Raw genomic sequence first — 21,330 nt, forward strand, 5'->3', positions numbered from 1 at the left:
TACAGGAAGTTACCTGGTTGTCCTCCAGGGTTTCAATCAGGTTCTCATTAGCTTTGAGCAGAGGTGTTCCAGTACTTGTGTGCGTCTCATACGACAGAGACATCATGGACCAAGTCTGCTGGATCTCACCCAGAATCTGTACACACAACAGATACATTTAATTGCGCCCTGAAATGCCTCAAAGTTTCTGAGAAATGCTTGAAATCTCTCTACCTTCTCAATTCCCATCTCTTTGACTGCTTTGTCCACAATGTTCTTCACTTCTTCCTCCACACGGTGGAGCTGCAGCTCTAAGAGATCACCAAGTGTGGTGTTCTCATCCATCACAAAACTCACCTACAGGGACAAGAAGAGAGGTTAGTTCCTGTTTCTATTACTCACATGGTATTTATCACTTAACCGTTATCTATAAGCCATTAATACGTTTTCGATCCTATGGTTATGCTATGCTGGTTTGTGTTTGTTACCCCTGTTGTGTGCATGAGCTGTTGCCAGTGTCTCTCTCTGACAGCAAAGTTTTGAAGTTCATTGACTGCTCTCAGTGATGTCAACAAATTCTTAACAATGGATTCCAGGCCGTTGTAGACGTCCCACGCACGCACATCTTTATCCAGAGTCTTCATCTCCTACATATTCACAGACACTGTTATTCTATGACAATTCATCACAAAGTGATAATAAACATACATAAGGCCACATTTCATTTATGATCTAGATAAATCAAACTTCTGGATAAATATTCAGAGCTTCTGTATTTGTTTAGATATAGTAATTTGTCCTATGCTTCGCCCCAACCACTGGTTCTATTCTTATTTTTTGCACATGGTGAACCTTGAAGACAGACAGAACTTTAGGAAGAAAACTGTACCTTAGCAAACCTTCTGAGCTCCATATCCATCTGTTCCACATTGATCTCCTTCCATGGAGTCTTAGTCCAGTCTGAGATGCAGGACTACATTACCCATCATTCCCAAGAGGATGCCAACCAGAGGAGAATATTGGGTTAACATTTTGAAAAGACTTTAAATGACTTGTGCTGAATGTGTGTGTAATTGGTAACACTTTACAATACGGGTGCACTAATAAGCATTCATGCTTAACAAATGCACAGATAATACTGAATTAATGTGTAACTAATTATTATCTAAGCTATTCATTAATGATTCCCACATTAGGAACTAATTAAAAGTCTGTAAGTTTAATGTATTAGTTCATATATTAATTGTTATTAATTAAATATTTAATTGTGGATTAATTCCATAATAACTCATTTTTTAACTAATAGTGCTAATTAATATGTTAATTACCAGAATGAGCCAAAGCCTTGTATTTCTACTTCCAGATAATATGACAGGTACACTAATATGCATTAATACATGATTAATTAATTCATTGTTACTGCAAATTCATGTGCAAATTACTACAATTACTAAATGAGTAGTTAATAATGATGTGCCCCAACAAGTAAAGTCATAACATAATGATGACTTTGCAAATCATTAGCTAATGATTAATTAAAGCAGACAACTGAAAGTTGAAGTGCATAGCTTTGACTAATTGTGGTAATTAACACATTAATTTAAACGATTAGTTAATAAAATATGTTATTAAGGAATTAATACTCAATGACATCTTGAATTAATAGCAATTCATGTATTACTTAATCTATTAATAATATAGACTCTTTAATCATTAATTAATGGTTTAGTTCTTCATGAGTTATACATTAACTCAGTATTATCTATGCATTAGTTAGGCATGAATTTGTGCTGTAGATCGTGTGTATAGTAAAGATTACCTTGACAAACATAACCATATCCCAGACTGCTTTAACCAGGATGATGTCTGACCGACACTGCCGAAGTTGTTTGTAGTCAGGGAAACTGACCTCGAACAGATTGGCTGTTTGTTGAAGCTTAGACATCTCACTCTCCAAATAAGCCACCGCACGATTTGTCTACACAGAAATGCAGATAAACAAAGAAATTAATACAAGCACATTTAAACAAATAGAATGTATAACATTATATATATTTTTTTAATGAGCAAGCTCCATCTGGGCTAGAACAAACATTTCAGCAGAAAAATACAACCTATTTAAAACATACACATACACACTCAGAATATATATATATATATATATATATTTTTTTTTTTTTTTTTTTTTGTGAGAGCACCTTGTCGATGAGTTTGTATGGGTCCTCCAGGCTGATAAAGAATATGGGCTCAGTGCGGAATTGTTCCCTGAATTCATGCTGTTTAACCTAGAAAACAAACCATAAATGCTCAACCACATCTCCACCCATCTATATTCAAAACTTCTCAACAATAAAGATTTTTCTGCTGTCTTGGACAAAAACTATTTACTGGTCCCACCACAAAAATAATACTTATGTCACGATCACCAGTTGGAGTGCCCGTGTATTTATAGCCACCAGAGGGCAGTCCACCCCAGATAATTGTCATTCCCTCACAAACTACATTTCCCAGAGCTCACTGCCCGATCTCATCATCCCTAATTATAATTAGCTGTGTCTCATTATCTCAGTCTTTAAAGTCACGTATCTCTCAGTGACTCGGTGTGTATCTCTCTACACAACACCATTTTCTTCTATGTTTTGGCCAGTCGTTTACACAACAATGCCGTTTTGGGTGCCTGAAAACGCAAAACTTTTCAAAACGGTCTCTGTGTAAACAACAAAAACGCAAATCTCTGAACACGATGATGTCAGGCACATGCATATTACGTGTTAAGTCTCAGCACCGCATTTCTGAGCGCTCTTTGGTTTCTCAGGTTCATGGTTTTTGATTTTTCTGCCTGGGTCCTTTAGATTTCTCTGTTTTGCCTTTTCCCTGGACTGTTATTGTATTGTTTGGACTGTTTGCCTGTTTTTTGGATTACGTTTTTGGATTACCCTAAAATAAACTACTGCATTTGGATCCCTGCGTCTTTAAGCAGTTCATGACAACTTTAAAAAAAAAAAAAAGTTAAACTATCCCTTTAGTAACAAATCTAAATCAATAGAATTTGTAAAGTGTTACACATTACAGAAATCCAAATGTGTCACCAAAACAGATCTAATTAATGCAAGCTTAAAAAGCTGATGACAGTTTTTTCAGCCCCTCACCTCAAACCGAACACACTTCCTGCGGATGACAGCAACTTCATTGGACTGGAGAGGAGCAACCTCATGTTTTACTGTAAATGCCACCTTCTTAAGATTCTTCCATTTCTCCGGCAGGGACTGTGAAAACACATGGGCATGTGAGGTGGTAGTGTGTCTAGTAAAGCAGCAGAATCAGATGCATGTAGGTGACGTTACCTCCAACAGTATGTAAACATGCTCAGGAAGCTGCTGGTTGTAGGTTTTGAGCAGGTTCGAGGTAGCTTTGAGAGGTTTGAAATGCTGCTCTGTACTCCCCTGGCGGTCTCTGATGGCCATCAAGTGGCCCATGATGTCCACCAGTTTGCCATAATCCCCATTGGTTACAGTCTTTGCTAACCCAATCTCTGTATTCTCAATAAATGATCCTAACTCTTGCACACTGAGACAGAGAAAGATGTGATTGGTCACTGCATCATTATAATTGTTGTAGCTGAAACATTTCAAACGTACAGAGACCCGCACATGTCATGCAGGAAAAATCGTGCATGTCATGAGCGGGGCTCTGTACTAATGCTTTGCACTAGTATGATTTATTGGGGAGGTTCTTATGGGAAAAAAGTGAATTTGTAAATATCACCTGGCATTAACATGGTTCAGTAAGTGTTCCTTAAACATCCAGCTCCATTTTTTAATGATGTTCATCAGCGATATTTTAAAAGGTTTTATGTCCACCTGACACCAGCCATAGAATACTCTCTTCTCCTCTAATACGCGCACCTTCTCGTAAAGTTCCTCAAACTCACTGATCTAATGAGAAACAAGTAAGAGAGAAAGTAAAAGGAAATTATAGTAGATCCATACATTAGGTACTACAGTATTTTCCCAATTCCGCCAGATAATTGAAAGATAGAGTCTTGTTTCATTACTGTGCGGTATAAAGTTTCAGTTGTGAGATAGTCAAATTGCGAATAAAATAGCATTAACGAGAAATATTCGTATTTTTGGGGAATTTTCGAAAAGTCGCAATTACTGATATTTTTAACCTAAAAGAGAAGGCTTCTATAATTATATCATGTTTTTAAAATAACACAACATTTTCTGTATTTTAATCCTCACTCCATGACCAGTGTTGGGAGTAACGCATTACAAAAGTAATACATTCCAGTAACATATTACTTTTTGCTGTAACGCAGTAGTGTAAGGCATTACTAATCAATTTTCAGTAATATTTTACTCGTTACATGTTCAGTGAGGCTTGTATTACAGTTGTATTACAGTGTATTGTCTGCTTTTACTTCTTAAAGGCAACAGACTATGTGAAAGTTTTAAAGCAGTCTTTTAGTGCCAGTTCAGAGCGGTCGCGTCTGTAACATTGTTTTTTCCTCATAAATGCGAACACGAAAACTAAAATAAAATGAATATTTTAAGTTCCATGGAGACTGGAGAGCCAACCCTTCCTCATCCGATTTGCGCAGTGTAATTAACAGAATTACAAAAAATATATTTTTTTTGTCACGCATGAATGTGTGTCTTTTCCCTAATATTAAAAATAAAACATAGACTGATATTTGTCTAATGTCTGGAGTCCTTAGAGGAAGTAGCCCATATACTGTACGTTTAAATACATATATTTTTCTGAGAATTTTTATTTCAAGTTTTGACTGCAAATGTCATGTCCATAATGCTCCTTAACTAGTTTTGTGGTGTAGGTCTACGTATTTTATAATGTTAACTTCAAATAATACTAATAGCCTAATTTAAAGATAAGGCAGTATTGGATCTGGACGGTAAGGAGAAAAACGCTGGAGTTGTAAGAGGTGTGTCGCGATTCTGTTCGTGGATCTGAGTCGTGTGGCGAATCGCGATTTCGGTTTCATATTGCATATCGTTACAGCCCCAAAGTTGTTCTACTTAGTTATTTTGGTGAAAGTAACTCAAAAGTAATACATGAGTAATGTAACGCATTACAATTCTGAGACAGTAATATTGTAAGGTAATGAATTACTTTTAAATAACAGTAACAAGTAATACCTAATGTATTACAGTTTGGAAGTAACTTGCACAACACTGTCCATGACTGACAGATACCTGCTCTCTGAAGTTCTGCAGTTTGGGTGGATTCTTGGGCAGTTCATAATCTGCATAAAGCTCCGCCTCCTCTGCAGTGAGGGCGTGTCCATAGAGCAGAAACTGCCTCATAAACTCCACCCTGTCTCCAGTCCAGAGGTAACGATAGGAATCGAATGAGTGTTGGAATTCTTTGACCTTAGCAATGGCCCCACGTGCACGGTGTCGCACCAGCTGAGCTAACTCCACTAGCTCAGGTATCTGATCTACATCCGCCTAGGGAATAACAGACATAGTCAGACTCGTCGTGTTGTAAAGAATAGTTATAAATCTTTCCGGAAAGCACAACTCATTTAGAACAGATGGCAGGCTTGCATGAGAAAAAAATAAATTTCCAATCGTTCTCTTGTGTTAGCTTTAAGCTAAACCATTAAGCTAACATTATCTATAGTTTATTCACTGTAAGACATGCATACCGATATACACAGTTGTTACACACCTTGTAAGTCTCAGATTGTTTGCTCTTGGCCACTCTTTTCATGAAAGAAGCCATTTTAAAAATATCTGACAACATCTGGTCAATGATATCATAGAAGTTGCCCTTCTTGGAGAGGTTGAGCGAGGGGTAAAAGGTCATGTCAGAGGTCAAGGTCAGCTGAACTTCGAACAGAGGATCGATGTGGAGCGCCGGGTCCGTGTTTTCAACTAAGTACTGCAGGGAACATCGCACAGCACTGCAGAACCCAGTAAGAATGTTTCTGTCCACATGTTCTGTGTAGGACTGCCAAGCATCTGATTCCAAATCAGCACCAAGCAGCTCAGCGTTCTCCTGAACAAGAAAGAAATCACATGAGAATCCACTAGAAATATGAACTACAATTCTGAAAAATAATAAATAAATAAATACAATTTTAGAAAATATTAAAAAAATAAAATAAATACGATTTTTGTGAAGACAAAAAACTTAAGTATTAAATGAAAATACAATATAATATTAAGTTACATTGAAGTAAAGCCTAAGTAAAAATTAATTAGGTAAAATAAAAATGTACAAGTATATGACTGCACATCAATAATGATTATTTTAATGGCTTATATATAAAGTAGAACTGGGCAATATGAAGATATATATCGTGGTGATGATGAAGTGTCTATCAATACTGTAGATATTTTGCTATTTTGTGTATGTTGAGATTTCTTTGTGATAAGGTTTGTTAAAACGTAGGGCTGTCAAACGATTAATCGCATCCAAAATAAAAGTTTGTGTTTACATAATATATGTGGGTCCACTATGTATAATCATTTTGTATACATATAAATACACACACATGCATGCATATTTAAGAAAAAATATATTATTTATCTATAAAATATTTATATTTATACATAATATAAATTATATATAAATCTACAAACAAGAAAATATTTCTTAAATATATACAAGCATGTGTGTGTATTTATGTGTATAAAATAATTATACACAGTGCACCCATACTGTATATATTATGTAAACACAAACTTTTATTTTGGATGCGATTAATCACGATTAATCGTTTGACAGCCCTAGTTAAGAGCGATTATAAACATGCATGAATGAAAAAATAAACTGCGGAACATGCTTGATGTGAAACAGAGTTATCAAGTGCGATATTTTTACTTTTGAATATTCAATCTCTGTAGTATTTCTTACGTGAATGCTACCGTTAGACCTTCAGTACCTGAAAAACCTCGCACTTTTAATTTCATTAGTATATTTTTTAAGGCCAATTCACACTGCACTGATTACAGTACATCACTTTAGACATTCCAGTGTCTGACAAACGGCGATTCAAAATGCAGATTCAGTGAAAACAAGCGGTGACTCTTGCCAACAGATGTATGCTACTGATCTGACAACACCCGACAAATGTGTCCGTTTCCATTGAACGCCGTCAGTCGGTGAAGTGAAATGGTCCTGTTGTTTGTTATTTGCATCTTTGTTCTTGTTTTTAAAATATATATACAAAGATAAAATAATAAAAAAAAACTATATTGTGATATGTATCATCATCATGAAATAAAATTTCTCTTATTGTGAAGATTTTGGTCATATCACCCACTCAGAATAGAAAGTATAGTAATTCAAGTAATATGGTAGCAAATGTATGTTATTTTAGGCAATGTGTCTTCAGAACTTTCATTGTGTTGAATCAAACAGTGAAACCAACACCTGCATAAGCTCATGTATCTTCTCTCCCGTGCGAGAGACGAGAGCGTACTGCCGCTTGAAGTTCTCCTCTACGTCTGTGAGGTTGAGTAGATTGCCACGACGATTAGTCCTGCGCGTAATGCAGGCCGAGTGACTGAAAACTCCCATCAGCCCCTGTAGTTTCTCCAAGTTAGCCTTGCTCTTCTGCACACGCTCCGACACACCACGCACCAGATCACGTGTGCTACAAGCACACACAAGAGTACTTGTTAACATAATCACCTTTACATAATAGACCAGTTATATTACATTAATTGTTGAGAATATTTCAGTTACCTAGATAACAGGGAACGTTCTCAGAACAAGTTAACGTTTCGGCAAGGTTCTCTCAAAGTTAAGACAAACATTCTTCCAGTAATTTTAATAGAACATTCATTCAGAGTTATATGGTATTTAATAATGTTCTTAAAATTAGTCCATACCTTAAATTCATTGAAAACCTTTGGGATTTGCTGGAGAAGACTTTACAGAGTGCTGGACTCTTGCATTTTCAAGATCTTAACCAAAAATTTACATTTTTAGTCAAGATCTTGTATTGACAATGTATGTAAAGTCTCCTCCAGCACATCCCAAAGACTCAATGAATTTTAGGTCTTTACTCAGAGGTGCCAATTCACGTGTGAAGATGACTCTTCATGCTCCCTCCCAACCATTCTTCACAATTTGAGCCTGATGAATCTTGACATTGTCATCCAGGAATATGGACATATGCGTGTCTTTATAGTTGTTTAAGAAATGAAAAGCTACACACCCCATCAATTAGGGTTATAAGAACCGTTGCCAAACATATAACAATGCTAGAAACTGCAATAATGATCCAATCATGGACTCTTAAGCATTAGCATATTTAATTTTTGTTAGTTGTCTACCTCTTGATGTAGTCAACAAGCTGCTCGTCACTCCATCGCAGTTCCTTTAACGCTGGCATTAAGGTACACCTCACTTCCTCCAGCTCAGACTCTACCAAACGCAGCTCAACAGCCAGGATCGTGCTATGCAGTTTATTATACCACTGAGTGATCTGGAACAGAGTACTGGTGTACTAAACATGCACATAGAGAGAGAGAGAGAGAGAGACAAAAGAAGATTTAAAGAACTGAATAAACAGAGCTATTTTCTTGGCAAATATAAAGGCACAGATGGCCACACAGTCTCACCATGTGAAGCATTTCCCATTTAGAGTACAGACTCACAGCGGCCTTGGGAATGTTGTGGTTCTTCAGAATTCCAAGATACTTAACTTCCCTCAAAACAGATGTCAACTAAAACAACCACATCACACAGCAGTAAACATGGAGAAATCATTGTTTGTGAGCTTTACTTTGGGGGACAAAACATTTGCGTGACAAAAAGTTAGTTAAATCTTAAACAAACTCACTAAATAATTTAGGGACATTCTACAATAACAAATAGTTCGTAAAAGGTACTAAATGAATTTAATGAATAAGCAATACCGGTTAACTATAAAATGATTGATATTAGCTTCTTTTGTTTTTTAATGTCAAGTGGGTGAACGCAGACAGGGCCATTACATTGCAATTGTATCTTTAACTTAAGATGCAATATTGCCAGTTACTTTGTGTATTTTTGCTCCACCAATGAAAATAGTTTTAAACTAAAATCTGGCTAGGTGCCTGAAGGGTTAAATCATCCAAAATGTAAATTCTGTCATCATTTACTCACCCACTTGTTGTTTCAAACTCAAAATTATTTAATCTTCCAAACCTGGTCATCTTTAATAATGTAAATCCTAAATTCAATCTGTTAAAACTAAAAATTTTGGGGGCATGGACTTTTAATGGAGGGATAGAAATCTCTCAGGTTAAAAAAAATAATAATAATGTGTTTTGAAGATGAACGAAAGCCTTCTGAGTTTGGGATGACATGAGGGTGAGTAACTGATGCAGGCAATTCTCTTATTTTTGTCAAATCGATTTATCAGGACTAATCGCATCCAACATAAAACTTTGTGTTTGCATAATATATGTGTTTGTATATCTTATTATATATATATACATATTTCTGTGTGTATTCTATTTATATATATATATATATATATATATATATATACACACACACAACATACATATATATAATATATAAAATATATAATATATAATATATTATATTTATATATAAATATATAATGTATATAATATAATATATATTCACACATATCATAAAAATTAACTTTTGTTATATAAACAAAATCACTAGATGCAATTAATCGATCTGACAGCACTATTTTTGAGTGAACTAACCCTTTAAAGTTGTGATCTTTCAGTTTTAATAAAAAAAAAATACATGGATGAATCATTCACAATAATATCTATAACATGCATTTAGAACATAGATGAATTTTCATTCCATTCCGACTTTGATGGTGCAGTTAAAAGCAAACAGCAGCCAGTCTTACTTATCCAAATTTAAGAACAATAGAAGTAAGAGGAAAATCTGTGACGTGAGTTCATGAATGTATCTTACAGCAGGGTTAAAGTTCAAGCAGTAAAAGCTGCTCTCCTCATCCAATATGAGCAGTGGTTCATTCAGATGTGTGTGGCACAACTCATCTAAATCAACACTCCAATTAGTGTAGACTTCTTCATCCATTTGATCCAGAACCTCCAATACACACTCACACACCTGCAACACCTGTTGTGCTTCAGGACTGTCTAATGGTCTAACACACACACAAAGAGTTTGGCATAAGTTACATTGTTAAATATGGCACCAGAAGTCAATGTATGTGTATTTGTGTGAGTGTTGTACATGTGTGATGGGTTCTTGTTTACATATGTGTAAGCTGGCTGAGGTTACTGCGGTTTGACAGGATCCGTTCTCTGAGTTCTTGAGACCATTTCAGGTTACCAGCAACGGCTGGCATGTTTTTACCAAGGACAGGACAGCCGTTCTTCAGCTGCACAGAAACACAAACAAAAGCGAGTATGCTTTTATCCAAAGAAACTTTAAGTAAAGAGCTGTTAATAATCATATTTATGCAGTGTTAGAATGTTACCGCTAGATGCTTAACAACCGTCGGCCAATTACATACATATACAGCAGTACATATTCATGTACTTTGTACAGTGGTGTTTTGTTTGAGTTATAATAAATATATCATTTTGGATTACGTCTTTCGTTGTCGATCTTTTATGTTGTGGTCCCGGAATCCTAGACCCATATTTTGTGGGACCGTAACATGAATGAATCAGTTATTTTGAATGAATGATGATTCAATGACTCACTCATAAAGAGAAGACACATCTTTGCGGCAGTAGGTGGCCACAAATGACTAACACCTATAGAGAGTAACAGAACAATCCTGACCACGCCAGAACATGAGCATCCAGTCCATATCAAGGCTGCATCCGAAATCGAAATACTTCCCTACTATATAATAGATGAAAAACAGTATGTTTTCCATCATTTCCGTCATCCATCATGCCTTGTTACCACTGTGCAGGCTGGTGGTGGTGGTGTAAGGGATGTTTTCTTGGCACACTTTAGGCCCCTTAGTGCCAATTGGGCATTGTTTAAATGCCATGGCCTACCTGAACATTGTTTCTGACCATGTCCATCCTCTGATGGCTACTTCCAGCAGGATAATGCACCATGTCACAAAGCTCGAATAATTCCAAATTGGTTTCTTGAACATGGCAATGAGTTCACTGTACTAAAATGGCCCCTATAGTCAACAAATCTCAACCCAATAGAGCATCTTTGGGATGTGGTGGAAGGGGAGCTTCGTGCCCTGGATGTTCATCCCACAAATCTCCATCAACTCCAAGATGCTATCCTATCAATATGGGCCAACATTTCTAAAGAATGCTTTCAGCACCTTGTTGAATCAATGCCACGTAGAATTAAGGCAGTTCTGAAGGCGAAAGTGGGTCAAACACAGTATTAGTATGGTGTTCCTAATAATCCTTTAGGTGAGTGTATAAAGTTATAGTGTGATAAGATGTTTATTATTGTTGTATAATAAATTATTTCATACATCTATTTGGAAAATGACCAACTTCTGATTGGATGGGCCAATATTCAAAGTGAGTGTTCCCACCCTTAGGCAGTGCTTGGCAAACTAGCTCAATTGATAAACAATTAACTTTCATTCTTCTTTTTATATCATACATGTGTGTGTATTAGATTTAATTGAAGTCATTAAAACTGAACCTACATTATAAAAGTGACCCAAGATCAGTTAAAACCAGTTAAAACCGTTGACTCATTCATGGTCTAGAGTCGAACCATCGGAAAGCTCTCTGAACCCCTGATTTTAAATTGAGATTCATAAAGCTTTCAAAGCTTCATGAAGAAATTTTTCAAAAGTGCCAATCACTACTAAAACTCATTTGGTAAAATTCTCCCAAATTTCATTCTGAAATGATGTCATTCGAACCTTCTCTCTGTGGGTTTCCACCATGTGCTGACAGAGGTTGACCTCCACTTGGAACATGACCAGCAGCTGAGAGTAGTTTGGAGCAAAAAGCTGGTGAACCCTCGGCCTCTCCAACAGAGAACCAAAGATCTGTAGGAGCTACACACACAGGTTTTCACTGATAGTGACTACAAGAGAGGATTTTTTCCAAACACACTTAAATGATTAAACAATAAGATCTTGTGTTTGTGTTTGGCAGACTGCATGCAAGTCTGTTTCTTCATTACTGAGCCACTGTGTGTATGTGTGTTACCTTAAAAGCAGACTCTAAGCCTGGGGAGTGTTGGAAGGCCAAGTTTATTACTGTTCCCAGCCTCTGGTCAAAATCTCTGTTCTGTTCCATGAATCGATTATAGTCGCTCACAAACTCCTAGAAAACACAGGGGAGAGTGTGATTGTACACATATGTATATGAATATGAACACATACACTATTGTTCAAAAGTTTAAGGTCAGTTAGATTATTTAATTTTCTTTTTTTTTTCTTTAAGGAATTGGTACTTTTATTCAGCAAGGATGCATTGAAAATGAATATTTCAAATAAATGCTGAATTCTTTAGAATTTTCTATTAATTAAAGAATCCTGGATGTATCATAGGGCATGGTTTCAACAAACAAAAATATTAAGCAGCACAATTGTTTTGAACACTGATAATAATGAAAAAAAAGTTTCTTGAGCATCAAATCAGCATATAAGAATGATTTCTGAAGGATCATGTGACACTGAAGACTTGAGTAATGATGCTGAAAATTCACCTTTGCCTATTCAGCTATTTACTCCTGTGAATATTATATTTGAAATTACATTTAAAAATTTAAATAATTATAAAAATAATATAAAAATAATAAGTATAAAAAATAAAAATAATAATTATAAAAATAATAATAATTTAAAAATTTACATTTAAATAAATTACACTTTAAAATATATTATTAAAGCTAAACTGTGTGATTTTTACCCCCATCTAGCAGTGAAAAGGTATATGACCATCCAGTGAATATTAGTTTCTGTTCCTCTCAATTCTGATTTCGTTTTAACTCCTACTGTGGCCAATGTAGTCCAAGATTAACATGGCTTCCAGTTCGACCTCGTCCATGAGTGTTAACTCAAACGTAGACGCAAAAGGCGAAGCTTGAATTAACGGGTATGTCCCTCTTTGGCTAATTTACTTTCAAGATGGAGGGGCAACATGGCGACCGACATTAGAACCCCTTACCCGTATGTATTTTCAATGGCATATTATACACTCACGAGAATACTTTATTACTTGATCGAAGTAAATATACATTAATGAGCACATATATTTTTGAAAGAACTAAGCGTTTTAGATAAGAATAAACTAAGTGTAGCTTTAAAATAGAGAACAGGTCTTTTAAATTGTAATAATATTTCACAAAATTATGTACCTTGTTGTTGTAGTCAAGAGGATCATATTTGCTCTCTCTCAAAGTTCTCCAGCTGTCCATGAACTCGTCATTCATGCTGTACACCATATCACTGAGAATCTTTCCTCTAGAGCCGCCCAGCTCAATCCGTTCCAGCTTTAGAAAGTCCAGAGCTGAGGCAAACAATTCCTGAACGACATATACAGAATTAATAAAAAAAAAAAGATTAAAAGTAGCTAACATCAAGATTTTTTCTAAGTGTAATAATGGTCTAATCACTGACTTTACCACATCTGATACAACCAAAAACCTAAATGGTATGCACTAAAAAAGAAAAGCCAAGAGTAAATATTTTGTCCTGGTATTGCCAAAGGGGAAAACAATGGCTTAACCTCTAAATATTATAACACAAGATCATCACAAAACAATATTACAACCTGTGGGAAGGAGTACATAGAAATGTTTACATTTTTTACAATCTTGTCATGCATGTTTCTTTGGCAAACATTTGGATTATTTTTCTGCAACCATCAAGATCAGAAGAATATATACAGAGCTTTTTTTCAGTGTGGATGGATTGACACCTCAATCATGCGCAGTCTCTCCATGATGCAGTCAGTGCGGTGAAACACAAGCTCAGAGGGAAAGTCCCAAGGTTTGACCGCAAGTCCTGGACGGCCATATGGTCCAGTGGGTGTCAGTTTGTCTCTGTGCTGCTGGAAACTCCGCTTGAATGTCCAAAACACCTGGATCGCCTTCCGAACCCGGTCCATTCCCTCCTCTAACTCCATTTTGAAGAGCTCCTCAGGAATTAGATACACAGACGCCTGCACAAACACACATTATATAAACGCCACATCATACAAAAATAGTCTAGATAAAAGGATAATAAGAATTCACATTAGCAAAAAAACACACCTTGTCAATGAGTAGGTTGCAGAACTCTGTGAGTAACGTGACGATACGTGGTGGGTGGCAGTAGAAGTGAGAGTGTGTCCAGATGAGAGCAAGTGTGTGAAACAGAGCGGGAATCAGAGGCTCCAGATCAGTGAAGCTCCGCTCCTCGAACGCAGCTATGGGCCGCCGTAAGGTCCTCAAGTGTAGGTCTATGTCTTCTGCCTCCATCACCGCTAGAAAAAAAAATGAGTAGACAGTAGCTTTGAGGGTCCAATGTGGGATTTGAACCTACAAGCTTTCACTTATCAGCCTAGGTTTGAACTACAAGACTACACTACATTATGCAAATACTAACAATTACATTAAAACCAAGTTGAATTAGAGTGTCTGAACACATTTAAGATGTGATTACCATGGTTGACTTTTTGAATAATGCCATAAAAGGAATCATAGTAACTGCTCTTGATCCTCAGCAGAATTTCCAGCACCTGATCAACTTTTGGGTTCTGCAGCTGCACAAATAAACCAGAGTTGGAGACTATTTAAATTCAGTCAATTTTTACGTTAAAATATAGATAAAATAAGCTTGAAATAAAGGACAATTTATTCTGATTTCCAAAAGGAAATATTAGTAGTCGCATGGGAGAAAATAAATAGTGTATATTTGTGGTAAACTTTAGTTTGTGAAGTTTATGAGAAGTTAATTGTGAAGAGAGAGACTGATATTTGATTAAAGGGATACTCCACTTTTTTTGGAAATAGGCTCATTTTACCACTCCCCCAGAGTTAAACTGTTGAGTTTTACCGTTTTCGAATCCATTCAGCCGATTTTCTCATATTGAGAAGAATATCAGTAACCAGACAGTTTCTGGTCTCATTGACTTCCATAGTATATATTTTTTCCTACTATGGAAGTCAATGAGACCAGAAACTGTCTGGTTACTGATATTCTTCCATATATCTTAAAATAAGCTGAATGGATTCAAAAACGGTGAAATTCAACTGTTTAACTCTAGGGGAGTTGTAAAATCAGCCTATTTCCAAAAAAAAAAAGTGGAGTATCCCTTTAAAGCCAATCACAATTAATGTAAATGTTAGAAAGAGATTGCAAATATTACATACAATCACTGGCGTTGTTTCACGTTTTGAACACAGACCATTCTTCTCCAATTTTAATATATTAATCTAGTTTCTGCACCACTATAGCATCACCAAACAGGTTTCCTGGTAACATGCGATACATTTCTACAATGACAACGGTAACTTGTTTTTTTTTACTATTTGTATCAGTAGATTTCCAAGATGAAAAAAAAATAAGAAATGAGATGGGCTGAAATAACGAATTAAAAATATTTTTGTCCTGCAAGCACCACAATAAAAGGTCTTAAGACATCAGTACATTTAAAATTAAAAAGCATACACAGAAATTGACTTAATTTCCACCTGTTTCTGGATCCCTAATAAGTTTTCTTTCTGTTTAGTCCAGAAACTGAGCTCCACTGTGGGGCCTGGGTAGTCCCCCTGGTGCAGGAGCTTAGACGAGTCCCGCTGCAGCACAGAGCCCATCAGTCCACACCACTGGATCACCATGGTCTCAATGGAGTACAATAACGCCCTGTCAATCAGACAGAAATCCGATCTACACAGAAACAGATATGTTACCTGACATCACAAACTTAGTAAATGTTTGAAAAAGATAATTGAACGATTGACAGGCACACGCTCACACCTGAGCTGGTGCTCATCTTTTCTCTCCACACACAGCGGCAGGGGCAGTAGAGTTCGTCCTTGGGATCGCCCTCTCAGTGTGACTGCTTCACTGCACAGATGCTCAAGGTGCCTGCAGATGTCCTGACCGACCACCCGGGGCCAGGCGGACTGATTAAGTGGACTTCCCAGCACTGAGACGAACACCTACACAAACATACACTCACTGACTGTGGATTTTTTAGTTCACACCTGCTCTCAGAGCCAATAAGAGTTATGATTTCACTTCTGTTCAACTTTTGCATAGGATGGCCAACCTCCAATCAACTAAAACTATTAGGGATGCACCAATATGAAAATTTTGTCCGATACCGATATTCTTTTATATGTCAAAGCCGAAAATATTGGCTGACAAATCTAAACCTATCTAATTTTTGAGAGCCATCCTAAGTGTCTCGGCTGAAGGAAATAATCCATAATTTATATGTTATAGTGCGTACATGTGGGCAGCTCCTGTAGCAGCGGGGGTGGTAGCTATGGTAGCGAAGGAGACTGACAGTCGCCCAGCCAATCATTGCAATAAATAGCTTTGTTTATTGCAGCCCTAAGAGGACTACAGACATTCAATTTTATGCTCTTCTTTTCAGGGTTGCTCACATTTTAAAAATGTACTGGTATATGAAGACAGTTTAAACAAATTTGGGGGAAATTTGTTAACCCATGCCTTTAAGTGAAATAAAATAAAATATAAATATTAGATAAAAAACAAATTAAAAACCTAAATGAAAATGAGAAATAAGCTAAAGTCGAAGTACTAAATTTATAAAATTGCCATAAAAATATTATTGAAAATGAACAGGCACTTTAAAAAAAATTAATGAAAAATTTAAATTGAAAAATTAAAACTAACTCAAAATATTAATAGTCTATGACACTATTTAAATAAAGCTAAAATTACACAGCCTCCAATCCAAGTAATATTGCCTAAGAGTCACAAAGTCAAGTCAAAGCAACTAGAAAGCAGACATTTAGCAGACAGTTCAATACGTTAAGCTTAAACAAATATCTAAGGAAAGTCTAATTCTAAAGTGCTACATTATTTTATCTTGTCAGAGTAAACTGATATATATATATATATACACACTTTTAAATAGATAAGCAAGTGAATTCTGTATAATATAATTTTATTATATATTAAAAATGAATAATTTTCCATTCTATTCTAAAAGGTGCAGCAGGACTGGAAGATTTCTGGTTACCTGAGAGAAGAGCACAGGAGCGTGGTCCATGGGTTGTGCTGCAACCTCTCCAAGCCAGAGCTGGGTTCTAAAGGTGGTTTTGGAGATGACACCCTTCTTTTTTTTAAGAACACACAAAAGCTTGGTCCTCCAGGGAGAGGAGCTCTTTTGGGGGGAAAAGACGGGTGTAGTGCTTTCAGAAGCGAAAGCACTCGAAACAAGTGATGACTTATTTCGAATACCAAAAGCCAATCAGTGCATTGAACACGGGAGACACTTCCAGTAGAAATGCTACATGGCATTCTAACACAGCAAGAACACAGCAAAACAGACCTGGGAATTTTGCTGTTAGTTCCAACATTTAAGATGAGTGTGTATGTGTGTATTTGATAAGGGTTGAGCGGGGCACCACCTAACTTGGGGCTAGTTGTAAGTAACACACTTGTTTTAAATACTTCCACACATGCTAGCATGATGAAACAGTGTATTTACTAGTTTCCATATCAACACTATATAGATAAAAAGAATTTCAGAAATCTTTGGAAGATCACTGAACATTTAACCATAGCAAAAGTACATTGATTAATTATTTAAAAAAATCGTATCTCTGTTATAACACTGTGTTACAATGTGCTCCTATTAGAACTATGCTATTCAGTGATGTTAGCGATATAATTCACATTAATAACTTTTATGAATTCTATTGAGAGACCATAAAAAGAGGTAAATAAAGACTGAGAATCACTGTTCAGAAATGATTAATTATTATTATGTTTTGTGTTTCCCAGTGTGTCCGTTGTCAAACTCAAAATGTGTTTATTTCTTATTATTGAAAAATGGCATTATTTTACATGAAAAAGTTAACAATTGTATTTTATTGAGAATATAATAGTTTGTCTTGTATATTTTTCAGGTTAGATCAGAAAACATTTTAAGTAGGGCTGTCAAACGATTAATTGCGATTAATCGCATCCAAAATAAAAGTTTGTGTTTACATAATATATGTGGGTGCACTGTGTATACTTAAATATATAATATAAATATAAATATTTTATATATATAAATAATATTTTTTTGATTAAATATACATGCATGTGTGTGTATTTATACACTCTAAAAAATGCTGGGTTGTTTTAACCCAACTTTGGGTCAAATATGGACTAACCCAGCCGTTGGGTTAAATTTTTACATTACATTTTTAACCCAACATTTCGGGTTTGTCCATATTTGACCCAACATTGGGTTAAAACGACCCAGCATTTTTTAGAGTGTATATATATATAAAATAATTATACACAGTGTACCCACATATATTATGTAAACACAAACTTTTATTTTGGATGCGATTAATCGCGATTAATCGTTTGACAGCCCTAATTTTAAGCTGTCATATGGTCATGTTACAATGTGCCCCTTACATGTTCACTTCCATTCTTTCAGGGTAAAAAAAAGAAAAAAGTATACACTGTATTAATGAAACAAAACCACACAATTGTATTAATGTGGGTAAAAATAAATACTGACACTGAGTAGGTTTACACAAACTGAGAAAGTCAAAGAGCGTTATGTTGTGCCCCGCGCTCCCCTACTCACCTGTTCATCTCCTGTATGAAGAGTTCCTCCTGGTCCCACAAACAAAAGGAGATACTCTCGCCAGCCCTGGTCCAGGAAGTCAAGCAGAGCCCTCTGATTCTCCTCCAATCCAATAAAACGGTTCCATTTGTCTGTTTTGAGGCGTAGAACGGTAAAGGCCTGTTCCCTCATGAAGTCCACTCTCTCATCAGAGATGGCGCTCATCTTCACCTGGTCCATAGGAACACGTACACCGGCCTCAGCCATACTAAGACACAAAATAAAAGAGGGGAGCTACTAAGTCCAGGGTAAATTATCCATTTAAATCTACCAACCTAAGACTATCCTATTGTGGTATATCTTACCTCTAGCAGACTACGATCAGTTTTCTTAGTCTGAGCCAGCTGTTTTTATATCATTAGTAAGCTATTTCAATCACAAAAATGGATGATGTTCCACACACTGGGTCGTCCTTTGCCTTCTTCTCAAGTGGGGGAAAGAAACTGAACTCCTCCTGTTGAGCCAGGCCACTGTGGTAACAGGGTCAATGCCTTTTGTGTTTCTGTATCCCCGTTGTGAGAGAGAAGCACACACCTGGTACTAATGAAACCCGAGTGCGCATTGGAAAAGCCAGCAAGGGTATCAGGTGTATATTTGCATAAACACTCTGTATAACCTGATACATACACATCCAACTGGATAATTTGAGCTGATCTGATGCACCGTCATTCACGTAATGGGCCTACACATGTACTGTATACTGATTCATATATAGTTCTGAAGCATTCAGTAGAGAAATTAAGCTACAGGAAGTTCAGGAACTTAAATCTACCGCATCATGTGGTACTCAGAATCACACCTTTAAAATGAAGTGATTTGCTGTCACTGACTATTAGTAGCACACTGGCCTCTACTGACGCCAATGTTTAAATGTTTGCAAAAGTGTTCTATGAAGAACTGAAGTTTTAGTCCAGCACATAGGTGGCAGTAATTGGACATAGGCCTATTCATAACCAGGGATCAAATTGTAAAAACAAAAACAAATGGTAGACTATATACACTACCGTCAAAAGTTTTAGATCGGTAAGATTTTTTATGTTTTTAAAATAAGTCTCTTCTGCTCACCAAGGCTGCAATTATTTGATAAAAAACAGTTTACAGTAATATTGTGAAATATTATTACAATTTAAAAAAGCAGTTTTCTATGTGAATATATAGTGACGTGTAATTTATTCCTGTGATCAAACTGGTGAATTTACAGCATCATTACTCCTGTCTTCAGTGTCACATGATCCTACAGAAATTATTATAATATGATGCTCAAGAAACATTTATTATTATCCACGTTGAAAATAGTTTTTTAGATTTTTATTTCAGGATTCTTTGATGAATAGAAAGTTCAAAAGAACAGAATTGATCTGAAATGGAAAGCTTTTGTAACATTAATCACTACCATTCAATAGTTTGGGGTCAGTAAGAATTTATTTTTTTTATTTTTGGGGGAAAGAAATTAGAAAATACTTTTATTCTTCAAGGATGAGTTAAACTGAGTTAAAGTAAAGACATTTATAATGTTAGAAAAGATTATATTTTAAATAAATGCTGTTCTTTTGAACTTTCTATTCATCATAGAATTTTTGGGGGAAAAAATGGTACACGACTGTTTTCAACATTGAAAATAATAATTTATGTTTTTTGAGCATAAAATCAGCATATTAGAATGATATCTGAAGGATCATGTGACACTGAAAACTGATGTGTAATCAGCAACAGTAATGATGTTGAAAATTCAGCTTTCAAATTACATTTTAAAATGTATTAAAATAGAAGACAGTCATTTTAAATTATCATAATATTTCACAATATTACTGTTTGTCATTTTTTTGTCATCAAATAAAGCAGCCGCTTGGTGAGCAAAAGAGACTTCATTTAAAAACATTAAAAAAAAAAATCTTACTGATCTAAAACTTTTGACCAGTAGTGTATATATCATATATACACGGTATTAATGAAACAAAACCCCACCATTGTATTTATGCGAGTAAAATTAAATACTGACACAAAGTTAGAAAGTCAAAGAGCGTTATGTTGTACCCCGCGCTCCCCTACTCACCTGTTCATCTCCTGTATGAAGAGTTCCACCTGCTGTGGTCCCACAAACCGCCAGCCCTGGTCCAGGAAGTCAAGCAGAGCCCTCTGATTCTCCTTCAATCCAATAAAACGGTTCCATTTGTCTGTATTGAGACGTGAAACGGTGAAGGCCTGTTCCCTCAAGAAGTCCACTCTCTCATCAGAGATGGCGCTAATCTTCACCTGGTCCATATTTGAACACTTACACCGGCCTCAGCCATACTGAGATTACCCACAGTCGGTGATTGAATGATTAATTTATGAATTTGACTTATTCTAGAGCATTAATTAAACTCAAAGTAGCAAACAACTCATAGCGAGTTGACAAAAACTCCAGATTCTCAGATTAAATGTGCTGTAGACTGAGCTCAACCTATTTGAGCTCTTATTTGTGTGGGATTAAACACCGGGTTTACCTCTTGAGGGGACCTTCATACACCAGAAATATCTACATTCACCCAATGATCTTAATCACAAAGGCACACATTTTAAACAGCGGTATCCTCACGATGTTCAATTCAGTAAATAACAGTAAAAAGTT

At 36.0% G+C, this 21,330-nt stretch overlaps 1 protein-coding gene across 1 annotated transcript in view; it reads right to left on the reverse strand.

Moving 5' to 3' along the window:
- Positions 1 to 21,006, reverse strand: part of dnah9l (dynein, axonemal, heavy polypeptide 9 like) — a 116,081-nt gene extending 95,075 nt beyond the window's left edge. Inside the window, exons 1-27 of the mRNA XM_089133831.1 lie at positions 20,773 to 21,006; positions 18,681 to 18,927; positions 17,109 to 17,252; positions 15,872 to 16,056; positions 15,586 to 15,781; positions 14,555 to 14,654; positions 14,164 to 14,375; positions 13,830 to 14,072; positions 13,267 to 13,434; positions 12,114 to 12,230; positions 11,822 to 11,959; positions 10,215 to 10,339; positions 9,907 to 10,102; positions 8,580 to 8,684; positions 8,292 to 8,464; positions 7,384 to 7,606; positions 5,674 to 6,003; positions 5,196 to 5,450; positions 3,745 to 3,914; positions 3,324 to 3,546; positions 3,129 to 3,245; positions 2,178 to 2,264; positions 1,799 to 1,957; positions 869 to 952; positions 468 to 626; positions 214 to 336; positions 14 to 136 (exon numbers count right to left, since the gene is read on the reverse strand). Coding sequence (XP_088989957.1) covers positions 14 to 136; positions 214 to 336; positions 468 to 626; positions 869 to 952; positions 1,799 to 1,957; positions 2,178 to 2,264; positions 3,129 to 3,245; positions 3,324 to 3,546; positions 3,745 to 3,914; positions 5,196 to 5,450; positions 5,674 to 6,003; positions 7,384 to 7,606; positions 8,292 to 8,464; positions 8,580 to 8,684; positions 9,907 to 10,102; positions 10,215 to 10,339; positions 11,822 to 11,959; positions 12,114 to 12,230; positions 13,267 to 13,434; positions 13,830 to 14,072; positions 14,164 to 14,375; positions 14,555 to 14,654; positions 15,586 to 15,781; positions 15,872 to 16,056; positions 17,109 to 17,252; positions 18,681 to 18,927; positions 20,773 to 20,981 — 4,611 coding nt within the window. The 5' untranslated portion in view covers positions 20,982 to 21,006. The remainder of the gene's footprint in view (positions 1 to 13; positions 137 to 213; positions 337 to 467; positions 627 to 868; positions 953 to 1,798; positions 1,958 to 2,177; positions 2,265 to 3,128; positions 3,246 to 3,323; positions 3,547 to 3,744; positions 3,915 to 5,195; positions 5,451 to 5,673; positions 6,004 to 7,383; positions 7,607 to 8,291; positions 8,465 to 8,579; positions 8,685 to 9,906; positions 10,103 to 10,214; positions 10,340 to 11,821; positions 11,960 to 12,113; positions 12,231 to 13,266; positions 13,435 to 13,829; positions 14,073 to 14,163; positions 14,376 to 14,554; positions 14,655 to 15,585; positions 15,782 to 15,871; positions 16,057 to 17,108; positions 17,253 to 18,680; positions 18,928 to 20,772) is intronic.
- Positions 21,007 to 21,330: the final 324 nt, after the last annotated feature.

This window comes from Pimephales promelas, chromosome 8 (assembly GCF_988280905.1).
Source record: "Pimephales promelas chromosome 8, fPimPro1.hap1.1, whole genome shotgun sequence".
Taxonomy (NCBI): domain Eukaryota; kingdom Metazoa; phylum Chordata; class Actinopteri; order Cypriniformes; family Leuciscidae; genus Pimephales; species Pimephales promelas.